This window comes from Crotalus tigris, unplaced genomic scaffold (genome assembly GCF_016545835.1).
Source record: "Crotalus tigris isolate CLP2741 ecotype Arizona unplaced genomic scaffold, ASM1654583v1 scf7180000020588.15403103151:6194809, whole genome shotgun sequence".
Lineage (NCBI taxonomy): Eukaryota > Metazoa > Chordata > Lepidosauria > Squamata > Viperidae > Crotalus > Crotalus tigris.
This window is the reverse complement of record NW_024098092.1, coordinates 2,981,965-2,996,002: the sequence shown is the minus strand read 5'-3', so window position 1 is coordinate 2,996,002 and position 14,038 is coordinate 2,981,965. Positions and strand designations below refer to the sequence as shown.

Sequence of the window (14,038 nt, the reverse complement as noted above, 5' to 3'; positions counted from 1 at the left end):
TCATATTAAAAGGGTTTATTTCCTTTTGTGGCCTGAAAGGGACTACAAAGTTCATCTACATCACAGGGCATGAAAAGGGTGCCCTCCGGTGGCCATTTGCAATATTTTAGTCTTATAAAGACCATGTATAGATCAGAGCATAAAAGGACTGCCTTCCGGTGGCCATTTGCATTATTGCAGCCTGATAGAGACTACAGGTGCGCTCTCTGTTTTTGCTGACAACTTCCACATTGGGGAGGTACGAACTGACGCAGGCTTTTCCCCCGGGGTGAAAACCCCAGCTCTTCAAGACGAATCAGATCTGGAACTTCCCCGAGGCCCACAAAAGCCGGAGCAGATCCTTCCTGCCTTGCAGAGCCCAGAGAGGTGGTGGGGCTTTTTCCCTCCGAGCACAGCAGCGTCTGTGAGTCTGTGGCACGGGACATGAAGGCGAGTTTGGAGTTGATTTCTCTGGCTGCCTCTCTCTGGTCTTCTCTGGGCTGGGGGCTGTCGTGTTCAAACCACGAATATGTCCTCTCAAATAAGAAATGCTGCAAAGATTGTCCTGCAGGTTAGTGACGCTGAAGATGTGGGGGCATTCGAACGCAGATCTTCTTTCAATCCACCGTTTCTACATTTATGTAGTGTATAGTGGAGGTGGTTACCTTTGAGAGCGGAATGCAACGAAATTTCATTATAATGTATGCTGATTAATGTACATCTAAAGTGACAAAAAGTTTATATCTATCTATCTACCTACCTATCATCTGTCTGTCTGTCCATCCATCCATTCATCCATCCATCCATCCATCCATCCATCCATCCATCCACCTACCTATCATCTGCCTGTCTGTCTGTGTCCGTCCGTCCGTCCATCCATCCATCCATCCATCCATCCATCCATCCATCCATCCATCCATCTATCTATCTATCTATCTATCTATCTATCTATTTCTATCCGCTGCTTTCTAGGGCTGCTCCATCCAAAATTGTTTTCAATTGTTTGCAAAGGAAAGAAAAATACTGATTTTTCTTGGCTGGAATGGGGAGGAGCTTGTCTTATCTCCGTGAACCTCTATAGGGTTCTGGAGGTATCCTGATTCCCTACCACTTTTTTTTTTAAAAAAAAATAATAATTAATTTTAAAATTGACATCTAATGCTGACATCTCTGCCGTGTTTTGGTTTGCCACTGACACTGTCCTGGATGTTTCTCAGACCCCCCCCCCCGATCTAGCTTACTGTGTTAGAAACTCCTGGTGGTCTCCCATCCAAAGACTCCCTGCTTACAATTTGAGGGAACAGTCCCAATTCATTAGATGTCGTCTCTTTATTTTCTTAATAATCAGGCTGGTGTGGTTTGGATTGCAATGTCGATCGCTTCTGAAAGGTTGAGGGAAGGAGTACGTACCTCACTGGGGATAGAGGTGTCAAGGGGGGTTGTGAGAATCCATGAAACCAGAGAGACGTTAAATTTTTTCAGCCATGCCATCGTGCTGAGTCTCATTTGGAGTTTGGCACTTACCGTTTGTGTGTGTGTGTGTGTGTGTGTGAGACAGAGAGAGAGAGAGAGAGAGAGAGAGAGAGAGAGAGAGAGAGACTGCTGGGCTGTGGATTACAATTCCCATCCTCCTTGACCATGATAGCTGACTACTCAACCGGTCGTAAGTCGAGGACTACTCAACTGGTGCAGCACCGTTTGCAGAATGGGACTTTTCGCGGGCTCAGCAGGGCAGAGACAGCCTGGACAATTCCTATTGGCTTTTGAAAGCCAATAGAATTAGATCTATTCAAGAGAGTCTATTCTATTGGCTTTCAAAAGCCAACTGAATAAAAGGGAGTAGCACAGCTAAGGAAAAGAGGGAAAAAATGGCGGACTGCGTTGTTTGGCGACCCCCGTGAAATGGTCGTTCGACCCCAAATGGGGTCCCGACCCACAGGTGGAGAACCACTGGCTTAGCTGAAGACAGCCCCGAGTTCTAATCCCTGCTCAATGGAAGGTTGATAGCAACTCCTCGACCTACCTCGCAGAGTTGTTTGGAGGGTGACCTGGAGAAGGAAACTGAGCTTCTGGAAAGATGGGATGTCACTTGGGGCTGAGGAAACGAGGCGCTGCTTCCATCCACAAACCTGTTCTTGCCTTTAGGAGAGCAACTAGTGAGACGTTGCACACTGACGTCCCCAACCGAGTGTGAGCCGTGCGATGAGGGCTACTACAACGACGCCTACACCTACTCGCGGTGTAAACCTTGCACAGAATGCCATGCCGGTAAGGCCCCGTGGGCAAAGAAGATCACCGCCACATCCTCGCCGGTTTCCTTCACAGGAAAAGTGCCGCTTTGTGGTTTTTCACAACGGCGGCTTACGCTTGGTGGAGCTCGAATTGCTTTCCCCTGTGTTATAAATAAAATTAAAAAAAAAAAATTAAAAAAAATAGGGAGAGATCGGTGGTGAAGTGTTGGTGCTGAGCTGTCAGCCGCACTCAAATTTTTTTCCCCCCGTCTGTTTCCACAAAGGCCCGCTAGAAACGGCATGTGCCGCAAAACTTTGCCGTCCGAAATTTCCGTCTTTATTTCTCTTACCTAGACCGAGGCCTGCGGGAAGTAAGAGCCTGTCGGAGGACTTCAAATACCGTCTGCGCCTGTCTTCCCGGCCACGCTCCGGGAGGGAGCAACGAGGAGATAAGTAAGGGCCAAGGATGGATTTCAGGTGGGCCCGTCTAAAATCAAACCTAGTGGGGTACATCAACTGTTCCCCCTTTTCTCACAACCCCACTCGTTTCTCCCGTGTCGTTTTGCAGCATGCAAACCCTGTCCCAGCGGGTATTTCTCCCTCGGGGGAAAGGAGGAATGTCGTGCTTGGACCAAGTATGTATTTGCTTCAGGGAACCTCACATGAATGGGGAGGGAGTTGAAGGGAAAGGGACTTGGGGGGGGGTGTCAGCCCTTCGAGGTAGGCCAGGCTGAGAAGCCATCCCTGCAGGGGATTTCAAACGATCCTCGGAGCTAAGCGAGGGGGAAAAAAAAATCACCCAAACTGGAGTGTTTTGTGTTTTTTTTTTTTTTTTGATGTATCTTTGGCTCTTCTTCAATAAACTGCTTCTTTCTAAAGCAGTCACCATGTTTATTCCCAGCTCGGACTGAACCACGGTGAAGACTTCTCTTTCAAAATGTTTTACAAGCTCACTAAATGAAAGAACACCAAAAAAAAACAAAAAAACCCCAACCAGCATCCTTGGCTTGGGTGGGACCTGTTCAGATGTGCATCTTGGCTTGATTTAAAGCAGTGGTTCTCAACCTTTTTTAATGCCGCAACCCCCAACCGGTCGTAAGTCGAGGACTACTCAACCGGTCGTAAGTCGAGGACTACTCAACTGGTGCAGCACCGTTTGCAGAATGGGACTTTTGGCGGGCTGGACAATTCCTATTGGCTTTGGAAAGCCAATAGAATTAGACTCTATTCAAGAGAGTCTAAAAGGAAAAGGGGGGCACAAAATGGCGGACTGCGTTGTTTGGCGACCCCCATGAAATGGCCGTTCGATCCCAAATGAGGTCCCGACCCACAGGTTGAGAACCACTGATTTAAAGGGAGGTTTTACTGCTGAGAAGGAAACGCAGCGGTGTGCAGCTGCTCCTTATGGGCCTAGAGGTATTTCGCTGTGGCCCGATTGCAAAGGAAGGTGGGCGCAAGACGTGTGTGAACGTCGAAAGGAGAACGTGAGCGAAATCGCAGTCCTAGGAAAGGGAAAAGCACATGGAAGAGATTTCCACCTGTGTTTTTTTTTTTTTTAAAATCTCAGCGACTGTAAGACCTGGGGACTTCAACACCCAGAATACCTGGGGAATCCAGGAATACCTGGCTGGGGAATTCTGGGAGCGGAAGTCCACAGGTTTTTAAACAGTTAAGACTGAGAGACACTGATTTAAAGCTACCCACCTTTGGGCTCTTTGTGATACAAGACAGGGCGAAGAGCAATCTCTGTGAAATGTCTTTTTGTTGTTGTTGTTCAGTAACGGCGCCAGGTCCTTTGTCTTTCTTTCTGTTTCGTAGTTGCACAGCCAGCGGAAGGGAAATCCTACGATCCGGCAAGCGAGACGCTGACACGATTTGCGACAAGCCGTCCAGCGGGATTTCCACCCGGCACCCTGTCACGCAGCGCACTCCATTTCCAAAGGAGGCAGGCGTCTTCGCCACAAAGCTGGATTCAACTCCGACTGTTGTGGCTACAAATCCAGGTAAATACCAGGCAGGTGTGAAGGCGCAGGCAAGTTAATCCCCCAAATCTAGAGAGTCTGCAGGGGATAGAATAATAGAGTTGGAAGGGATCTTGGAGGTCATCTAGTCCAACCCTCCCCCTGCTCAAGGAGGAGACGCTATACAATTTGACACAAGGAGCTGTCCAGTCTCTTCTTGAAAGCCCCCAGTGATAGAGAACCCACAACCTCTGGAGGCAAGCAGTTCCACTGGTCAATTGTTCTCGCTGTTAGGAAATTCCTCCTTAGTTCTAGGTTGCTTCTCTCTTGGCTCCAAATTTTCTTTGCTGCTTTCTCTGAAGAAAAGAAAGAAAGAAAGAAAGAAAGAAAGGAAGGAAGGAAGGAAGGAAGGAAGGAAGGAAGGAAGGAAGGAAGGAAGGAAGGAAGGAAGGAAAGAAAGAAAGAAAGAGGGGAGATTCCTTAAATTTTGAGCTTGGCGTGGTTCACTCCTCCCTAGCAGTGAGTGCCATTCATTTTAAAAGGATCCTCTGCAAATTTCATTGGGCTTTCTCTCTTCTGTTTTATTTTATTTATTGATTGATTTTAGGATTTTTATGGATTCTCATCACCGTTCTCCTCCTGCTGGCCATAGCTGGGGTCTTGGTCTTCCTGTTCTTTTATCGCAGGACGAAGAAAAAGAAACTGGAAATCGCGTGCAATGAGATTTATGCTGTCCCCTGCAAGGGTGAGTGTGGGGCTGCCACCGACAGGCCGGTTTAAAATCTGATTTTATTAGCTTCGAGGGACTCCCTTTACGGGCTCACGTGGCTGAATATGCATCCTTTTTGATTTACAAACGGCTGTCCCCTCTTTATACGATTAATACAAAGAGGAGGATGAGGTTTTCCTGCAGCTGGCTAATTGCTTTCTAGGAAAATGTGTTGCAATTCCAGCCAAATGACCAGAAGTCCTCAGTTCACGACCACGATTGGGACTGGCAGTTATTAAGTGAGCCACACCCAGTTTTAAGACCCTTTTTGCCATGACTATTAAGGAAATCACGGCAGACATTAAGCAATGTCGTTTCCCCGTTTGACTTTGCTAGTCAGAACTAGCTGGGAGGGTCATAAATGGAGATCACATGATCCCGGGGATCTGCAACCATTGTACACACAGGTCGATTACTAAATGCCCCAATTTTGATCACTGCGACCGTCGTAAGTGCGAGGACTGCTGCTGCTATTCGTCTGCTGTGGGACATTTGCGCATAAACTAGTCTTGCTGACATCAATATAACGTCCAAGTTCCCAATTTTTTCCCCTCCAAGTCTTTTTCCATTAAACCCAAAAGAAAAGTTTCTGTTGTTTATCTTTATATTCGCTTTGAGAATCTTCTGTATTAGAATTCTGTGAATCCTACTCCATTATTTCTTTGCTTCGTCATACGTCCGCCATAAACGATAAAAAAGGCCCTTTTTTCCATTTGCATTCCCAACAAAAGCTGATGGAGTTAGCAGAGCTGGCTAAACAGCTTGATTAAAGGGGAAAAAAAATACAATTAATTCTGTTTCTATTTGGCAACGGCTTCTGGACTTCGTGCTTGTGGTGGGAAAACAGTGAAACTTTGATTTTGGAGTTTTTACCGATAAGTGTGTTGTTATAGAAATGGCTAGTTTATGCTATTATGCAAAAGTAAAAACACGAGGTTTTGGTGTTATTATCTTTTTCTAATGCGCCAAAGGGCATTGGAAGTCTTTTCTTCACTCTTCACTTCCTTTCTTCCCCCCCCCCTATTTTTTTCCTACCATTTTCTTTTGCATTTTATATTATAAACTAATTTAAAAAAACGACATAACTGCAAGGCCCTGGCCGTAAATCATTTCTTTTAGTGCTGCTGTAACTTTAGAGTGCTGCTAAACAAATGGGTGTAATTTGTAAGTTTCATTACATGCTAAGAAATGTTTCATTTCAAATTATGCTTTCAATGCCATTTCCATACCACATTTTGAGTTGTCTTCTCTGAAATATAATTTTCTCCCCCTTCCTTCTCCTTTCAGATAAAGAGAGCGATTACCGAATGCCGATCCAAGAACAGGACGTTGGTGTTAAATCCAAATTTGTTCAGGGATGATCTAAGAAAAAGAAAAAAGAAAAAAAAACCTAAAACACAGAATTTTGACTACTGAATCAGAAATAGCTCAGAGTTTATCTGAGTTTGTTTTTCAATCAATGCCTTTCTTTTTCTGAATGAATCAACCATCTTTTCCGTATCTTTGTTTCCATTTCTCCTTTGTTTGAGGGGTTTTTTTTTTTTTTGGTGGTTCTTTTGAAGAACCTGCCTAGATTTACATTTTTTTTTTCACAAGCCTTCTTTGTTTTAAAAAAGATTGTGAAAAACATGCTTGCAAATCATTTTATTCTTACATTTTTAATCATCCAAGGATCACAGGAAGTACAACAATAACCCCGTGTCTGGCCTTGATTTCGTAAGAAACTTGAGGTATAATCAGGAATCTAAGAATTATAACAAGGAAGTAACATGGGCCCAGCTGATATCATGAAATAATTATGAATATAATGATTATAATAATATCATGATAATAATTATTAATATTTGTTGTAATAATTCAGGTTGTAAATTAAGAGCAAATAGCTGTTATTTTCAATTTACATTGAATGCAAGAGAATTCAGTTAAAAGCAAACCAGCTTTGGAAATAAAATATTTTAAAAAGAGAAGCTGGCAACGGATATTCTGTTTTTGTAAAAGCAATACAGTTAACATGTAGCGTTGTTGTATTTTTTTAAGTTGAAGACTCTTCAACTTTTCTGTTTGTTTCTTGAAGGAAACATTAATTTTTACTCCCAAAATGGGAGTCCGAAAGGCATAAATATATAGATGTAAATCCTCAATTAGAACCACTGAGTCCCAACGGCTATTCAGAGGATTATATTGGTGCATAAAATGCCAGGTTGGGGTTTGATCTTACAAAATACCATTTTACCTGTGGATGAAATGGTAAAAAAGAGTTGTTGTTTTTTTTATAATCAACATTAAAATAGGATCTGCCAGGCTTTTGGTCAAAACGAAGAACAGAGAAAGTTTTCCAACATCGGGCGGGGAATTATCCCATTCACAAATAAGGAACAATCATACAATTCATTGCACGGTATAATTTGCTCTCATTTCATTAGAGAGCACCTCTGTCTCCCAATGGCTTTATGTGTGACTGTCAAAGGGATCTGATTTTTGAAATGGCTGTTTGAATGGACTATTTGGAGATTTCAGCCAGTCCTTTTTTGAAATCCATCCCCATCTGGACGGTGTGAAATATCTGGCTCTCATTCAATTATTCTCCTGGTCTTCCTCAACATTTTGGAGGGAGGAGAAGGGCTGAGACCTGATATAAAAAAGAGCATTTTCTTTTTATACTATACTGTTGATCTGTCAATGTGGTTCCCTTGTAAAATCCTATGAATACTTTTCATGTCTGCTGCGTTGTTTCGGGCTAGGCTTTTAACAGAATAGCAAAATGGGAAGGGACCTTCCAGTCAACCCTGTTTTGTAGCTTGTCTGTAGATAGAGAAGATAGATGATAGGTAGATAGAGGGATGGAGAAATAGATAGACACATTAGGTAGACAAGCAGGCAGGCAGGCAGGCAGAGAGAGAGAGAGAGAAAGAAAGAGAGAGAGAGAGAGGTAGATAGATTAAATAGATGATAGAAGTGATGATGATGATGAAGATAGATGATAAATAGATAGATAGATAGATAGATAGATAGATAGATAGATAGATAGATAGATAGATAGATAGACAGAGATAGATAGATGGTAGAGACAGGTAAATAAATTAAATAGATAGAAGTAATGATGAAGATAGAGAAATAAAAATAGATTGAGATGGATGGATGGATGGATATAGATAGACATACAGATGATAGATAGATAATAGATAGATGATAGATGATAGACAGACAGACAGACAGACAGCTATAGACAGGCAGATAGATATATAGAGATGATAGATCTGGAAACTGATTTTCAGATTCACAAATCTAAAACAACATGGGTGATTTTGGTTTCTCCTCTTTTTGAATTTTGAAATGATCAAGGTCTTCATAAACATTGATTGATAACAGTTTTGGTTTTGAGAATTTTTTTTTTGTTTGCAAGTCAGACTTGAGGGGGGGGGCAAAGTACATCTAAAAATAGAATGAAAATGTCACTCAATGAACGTCTTGGGAAGTTTGATCCAGTGGTTACGGCACCAGACTAGAAAGCAGAAGACTGTGAGTTCAAATCCCGCCTTAGGCATGAAAGCTGGCAGGGTAACGTTGGGCCAGTCCCCTTCCCTCAGCCCAGCCCACCTCACAGGGCTGTTGTGGGGAAAACAGGAAGAGGAAGGTGTGTGGCATACATCTGCCACCCTGATTTGTGTGTAAAAATAATAAAGACAGGATGTAAATTGTAAAGCTTTCTGTGTCTTTTTTTTGTTTGTTTGCACGAGCGCAAAGGTAGGACACTTCGGCTAAAGCCAATCTTCTTTTCACTGATCGTCTGATTTCCAGTTGCTTCTGGAAATGCCCCAAGCAATCCTAGAGTTTGGAGTTGACCTCAGAGGTCATCTAGTCCAACCCCTGGGATGCAAGAAATTGGTTTCTCCAAATTCTCGGGCAAATCAGCCCCCAGCCTTTGATTTTAAACTTCTGAAAACTCATCGCTTCCATAAGGTCACTTGGATAAATTACTGACTGGCCTAAATCTAACTTCAGAGAACGAACTTAGGGTCCAGAGATAAGTCAGGAAAAAAAAAATGCCTCCACGTTCTCCCTGCAAATCTGTTTTCCTCTACCAAGTTTCTAAGAGAAGAAAGAAAGAAAGAAAGAAAGAAAGAAAGAAAGAAAGAAAGAAAGAAAGGAAGGAAGAAAGGAAGGAAGAAAGAAAGGAAGAAAGAAAAAGAAAGATAGAAAGATAGAAAGAAAGAAAGAAAGAAAGAAAGAAAGAAAGAAAGAAAGAAAGAAAGAAAGAAAGAAAAGGAAAAAAGAAAAGGAAGGAAGGAAGGAAGGAAGGAAGGAAGGAAGGAAGGAAGGAAGGAAGGAAGGAAGGAATCAATGGAGTTGAAAAAGATGTTGGTCTCCTTTCCCAGCCTGAGTTCTGATTTTTCAACCTAAATTTCTCTGGCTTAGCAAAGGGCCATTTCCCCCTTAAAAGAAATCAAGAACCATCCAACCGGTTCTCACTTACAATTGCCACAAAACTTTCCCTGAAATCTGATGGGCCATTTCCTATTTTATAACAATTTCCTCTTCTTCCTACTCCTCCTTTAAAAAAAGAAAAGAAAAGAAGAAATGTAATGCTTCCCTTCGAGCATGCTATTCTGTAAAAATCTGAAAGAATATTTTGAAACGTCAAAACGATCAAAAAGTGGAATATATACCAAAGAAGATAGGGGAGACGCGAGCGCTCTCTCGCTCTCTCTCTTTGTATGCATGTGTGTGTGTGTGTGTGTGTGTGTGTGTGTGTGTGTGTGTGTTTCCAACAATTTTCACAGCCCCTTTTGCTCCTCTGATGAACTACCCACAAAGTCATTAAGCAACAGACAACCTTCAGATTGTACCAGCTGATGCCTTTTCAGAGACCAAAACAGAAACTCATCCTCGAAAAAATCTGCATATGAAAGAGACTTTGCAGATTCCGAAATAGCTGCCGCATCCGGGCTTTGTCATAATTCGGTTTTTGTAATTCTTTGCCAGGCGTGAGAGAGAGAGAGGGGGGCGGGAGGGACTTTCCCCATTCAAAGCTGCTGATGCTGGTAAAACCTATTATGCTTTGCTGCTCTTCTAATAATTATTCGGGGACCTGGGTTCCAGTTTATCCTAGCTCAGCACTTCAGGTCTGAATCCAGTTTCGGACTAGGATAAGACTGAGGATATTTTAGGACGGGTTTAGAAAGGAGAGGTAGTCCTTACAACCACGTTGGTCTTCAAAACTGTCTTGGGAAGCCAAGACTGGACAGCCACTTGTCCGAAATGGTATAGGTTTTCCTGCCTGAGCAGGGGGTTGGACTAGATGACCTCCAAGGTCCCTTCCAACTTTACTATTATTATTACTATTACTATTATTGTGGATCATCGCACAGTCAGCCAGATGTTCAGACTGGATTTTGCATTTTGTCTACCTATGGAGTCCTTCCCAAGGACCTGGGATAGGCAGATGTGGATGTTTGATGGTATTACAGATCTCGTCGCAGGATGGAAGCAGTTCCTAGTAAGTCCACCTTTTGTAATTGAGTAATAATAATAATAATTATTATTATTATTAACCTGCCAGCTACTGAAACTTTGAGATCCTCAAACAAGGGAGAATCTGTTTTGTGATGCTGGCTTTCATTTTGCCAACACGGGGAGTCCTCGGCTTACGGCCACAATTGAGCAGAACCATTTCTGTGGCAAAGCGAGCCGTTGGTTAAGTGAGTTTTGGCCCCCCATTTTACGATTTTTCTTGCCATCGTTGTTAAAGGAACCACTGCAGCTGATCAGCTAGCAAAACCTGGTTGTGAAGTGAACCTGGCTTCCTTGTGACTTTTCTTTTTTCTTTTTTCAGCTGGATTATCTCGTCGTTTTATCAGATAATACATTCCCACAATCTCCCACCTGGGCACTTTTCGATAGCGCTGGGTTTTTCCCCCCCCCCCCAGTTTTCTTTCTAAGCAAGTTAAACAAGTCAGCTCGGAAGTCACAGAAAGATGACTCAATCAGTAGCACACTTTTTTTTTTTTTTTTTTTGCTCCAACACGTTTCTTGAGATGGGTTGCATTTTCATGCACGCACACAAACACCCCTTCTATTTTGGCTCGTTTTTTTTGTTTTCAAACGGGATCGCCGTGCGCCAAAAGGAAATCCTTGTTTCCAAAGCCTCACCTGGGCCGAAGCGATACCCTTCTCGTCAAATAAATAGTAAGAATAACAACAACAACAAAAAGAATGGGGAGCGAGCTTTGATTTTTGTGTCTCCCTTTACGAAACCAAACAGACCTTGATTAATGAAGTCTTGTTTTGCTCTCCTTGGAGTGATGGAAGGATAGAAAAAGGGAGATTTGTAACAGGAAATGATTCTGTTTGCGACTGTCCTAGCTTTGCATATGAGAACGGGGGCCTTGTGCGAATAAAGAGCAGAATTTGCATAAATCATCAATCCCGGAGGGTTTAGTTCCTTGGTGTTGTGCGGCTTATGAAAATCGCCACACCAAATGGGATGTTGTTGTTGGGGTGATGAAATTTAGGGGAGACCGTGAGCTTCTTACCGTGAAAATGGGGAGCTGTAACTCCCATCAGCTCACAAGGATGAAGGCAGTTAAAGGTTCAAAAACCTCTTGACCAGGGGTCTTCAAACTTGGCCCTTTGATTTGTGGACTTCAACTCCCAGAATTCCTCAGCCCGGCTGAGGAAGACAAAGCTGACCCAAAGACCTTTTTCGGTGGGGGGAGTTGAGAATGAGGCAGAAAAACGGAAGCCGCTGGAAGAGAACGGCCAAGAATTAGAAGACAAAGTTTGTCTTTGTGGTGGGTCATCCCACGTCTTGTGTGCTTAATAAAGCACATGACTGTGGCCACAGGAAGGGCAAAAAGCCTACTGAAAGCAACTGGATGCTGGGCATTTCAACCCCAGTTTAGGATGCAGTATATTATTATTATTATTATTATTATTATTATTATTATTGATCATTGCACAGTCAGCCAGATGTTCAGACTGGATTTGGCATTTTGTCTACCTATCGAGTCCTTACCCAGGACCTGGGATAGGCAGATGTGGATGTTTGATATTATTATTATTATTATTATTATTATTATTATTATTATTATTATTGATCATCGCAGTCAGCCAGATGTTCAGATTGGATTTGGCATTTTGTCTACCTATCGAGTCCTTACCCAGGACCTGGGATAGGCAGATGTGGATGTTTGATGGTATTACAGATATCGTCGCAGGATGGAAGCAGTTCCTAGTAAGGCTGCCTTTTGCAGTTGACTAATAGCGAATTTGTCAATGCCAATGATGGTGTTCAAGTGGTGCTCCAGTTGTTTTGGGATTGCATTATTATTATTATTATTATTATTATTATTATTGGCTGTATATTATTCATGCATCCCGGGCTGGCTGTGTGACATGATTTCCCCCTAACACATCATCACCTACCCAAAGACCTCAACCTGGTACCTTTCTGAAATGTTGGAATGTCTCAAATCCAGAACCGGAGTGCTGGAAGGGGCTCCAGAGAGATCATCTAGTCCAGTCGAACCTTTGAAACCACCCATTATTTTGCACTAGCTTGAGACGATGGGAATTGTAGTCCAGCCCATTCATAAGTCTTTGGGAGGAGGGGGGAAATAATGTCAAAGGGGGGAAAAAGCAGAACCCAGAAAACTCTCCGAGGCTCGAAAGATTAAAAAATAAAAAAAAATAGCTATTGGCTCTTTTTTTTTTTTTTTTGTTAGCAAATACAGTATTTTGCCCTGCCGTTTTTCAGAGACCCGAAGCAATAAGCAGACGCCGCGTGCCCACCATCCCCTGCCAAGAAAGAAGGCTCTTTCTTTTTTTTTGTCTTCTTTTTCTTCCCGGTTTCGTTCTTTATAAGAAAAAGAGAACAAGGACTTTGGACATGCACCAGCGTCCGGACGTGGGCTGTGTGTGGGGAGGGTGCCTTAAGAGCCCCGGTGGGAGATCTTTTTCTCCTCCGGGAGCAATTCCCGGCAATTGTGGCTCACGGCGATGGCCCTGGCCTTGCTCTCGGCTGCCGGCAGCCTTTTGGCGGGCATCACGAGCGGCGAGAAGGACTTGGGGAACTCCGGAAGGAGCAAGGTGTTGGGCGGCAGGCTGGACTGCAAATGGAGGGAGAGCATCTGGGAGCTGGTCAAGGCGTTCTCCCCGCCGTTGTTGTTGTCGTCGCTGGCCGGCGGCAGCTTGGTCCCGAAGGTCTGCTGGAACCAGGTGGCGTAGGACTTATCTTTCGAGTTCCCCCGGGGCAGGTTGAGGGCCTTCGCTTGATGCTCGGCGCCCTCGGCCTTGTCCGGGGCGGCCGGAACCGGCTTGATGATGTACTGGTTGCCACTGGTGCAGACTTGATGTCCCCGGAGGATGGCTTTGACGGAAGGACAGCAGGTCAGGCTGGGAACGATGGAGATCTGGATCTGAGGCATGGGGAGCGGGTCCCGTCGCACGCCTTTGCTGGGGGCCACAGCCAGCCCTTCCGGAGCGCCCGTGGGCTCTCCCTTGCTGTCTCCTCTGCTGTCTGCCTTTGGCACCTTCTCGGAGGCTTTGGGGGGCGGCGGTTTGTCCGGTGGAGGGTTGGGCACCCCGGGGCTTCTGCTGCTGCTGCCGCTGGCTTTCTCCAGACTCGGCTGGGGGGTCTTCAGGGAACAGAGGGACGTCTTGCTCTTGGCTGGCAGGGGGAGCCCGTTGTTGGAAGCCGTTCCGTTGTAGAGGAGGACGAAGTGGCAGAGGGACTCCAGAGGGAGGATGTTGTGGGTCTTCTGAGCCTTGGCGAAGATCTCCACCGTCAGATCTGAAAGCGGCAAGGAAATCGAGAGTGGGGTTCAGTCTGGGGATGGGGGGGATCCTAGGGAGAGAGAGAAGGAGAGTGCTGGGTTTTCCCCAGAAAACTCAGCAGAGGTGGCCTAAATGGGAGAACATCCTGATTGGAGCAAAGAAAGTCGGCCCTGGCCTAAGGTGGCTTTCAAATGCTCTAATCCAGTGGTTCTCCGCCTGTGGGTCGGGACCCCATTTGGGGTCGAACGACCATTTCACGGGGGTCGCCAAACAACGCAGTCCGCCATTTTTTTCCCCCTTTTCCTTAGCTGTGCTCCTCCCTT

At 44.4% G+C, this 14,038-nt stretch overlaps 2 protein-coding genes across 17 annotated transcripts in view; one reads left to right on the top strand and one right to left on the bottom strand.

The window, feature by feature from the left end:
* Window positions 1-14,038, bottom strand: part of TTLL10 (tubulin tyrosine ligase like 10) — a 110,602-nt gene continuing 96,564 nt past the window's right edge. For 13 of the 15 annotated variants that reach the window (XM_039367690.1, XM_039367698.1, XM_039367694.1 and 10 more), the window contains 5 exons: window positions 12,387-13,731; window positions 6,170-6,302; window positions 3,915-4,527; window positions 2,003-2,371; window positions 1-644 (listed from right to left, as the gene is read on the bottom strand). In XM_039367690.1, the coding sequence (XP_039223624.1) occupies window positions 12,872-13,731 (860 nt within the window). In that variant the 3' untranslated portion in view covers window positions 1-644; window positions 2,003-2,371; window positions 3,915-4,527; window positions 6,170-6,302; window positions 12,387-12,871. Of the gene's footprint in view, window positions 645-2,002; window positions 2,372-3,914; window positions 4,528-6,169; window positions 6,303-12,365; window positions 13,732-14,038 lie in introns of all 15 variants that reach the window. The other 2 variants (XM_039367688.1, XM_039367689.1) reach the window with 2 other exon arrangements.
* On the top strand, window positions 387-6,437 carry TNFRSF4 (TNF receptor superfamily member 4). Of its 2 annotated transcripts, none has more exons than XM_039367704.1 (7): window positions 387-550; window positions 2,125-2,247; window positions 2,565-2,663; window positions 2,779-2,845; window positions 4,029-4,213; window positions 4,779-4,916; window positions 6,228-6,437. In XM_039367704.1, exons 1-7 carry the CDS (start codon window positions 424-426, stop codon window positions 6,299-6,301), a joined length of 813 nt encoding a protein of 270 aa, XP_039223638.1. In that variant the 5' UTR covers window positions 387-423; the 3' UTR covers window positions 6,302-6,437. The 2 variants fall into 2 exon arrangements, with proteins under 2 accessions (XP_039223638.1, XP_039223637.1); XM_039367703.1 differs by having other exon boundaries at window positions 2,565-2,687.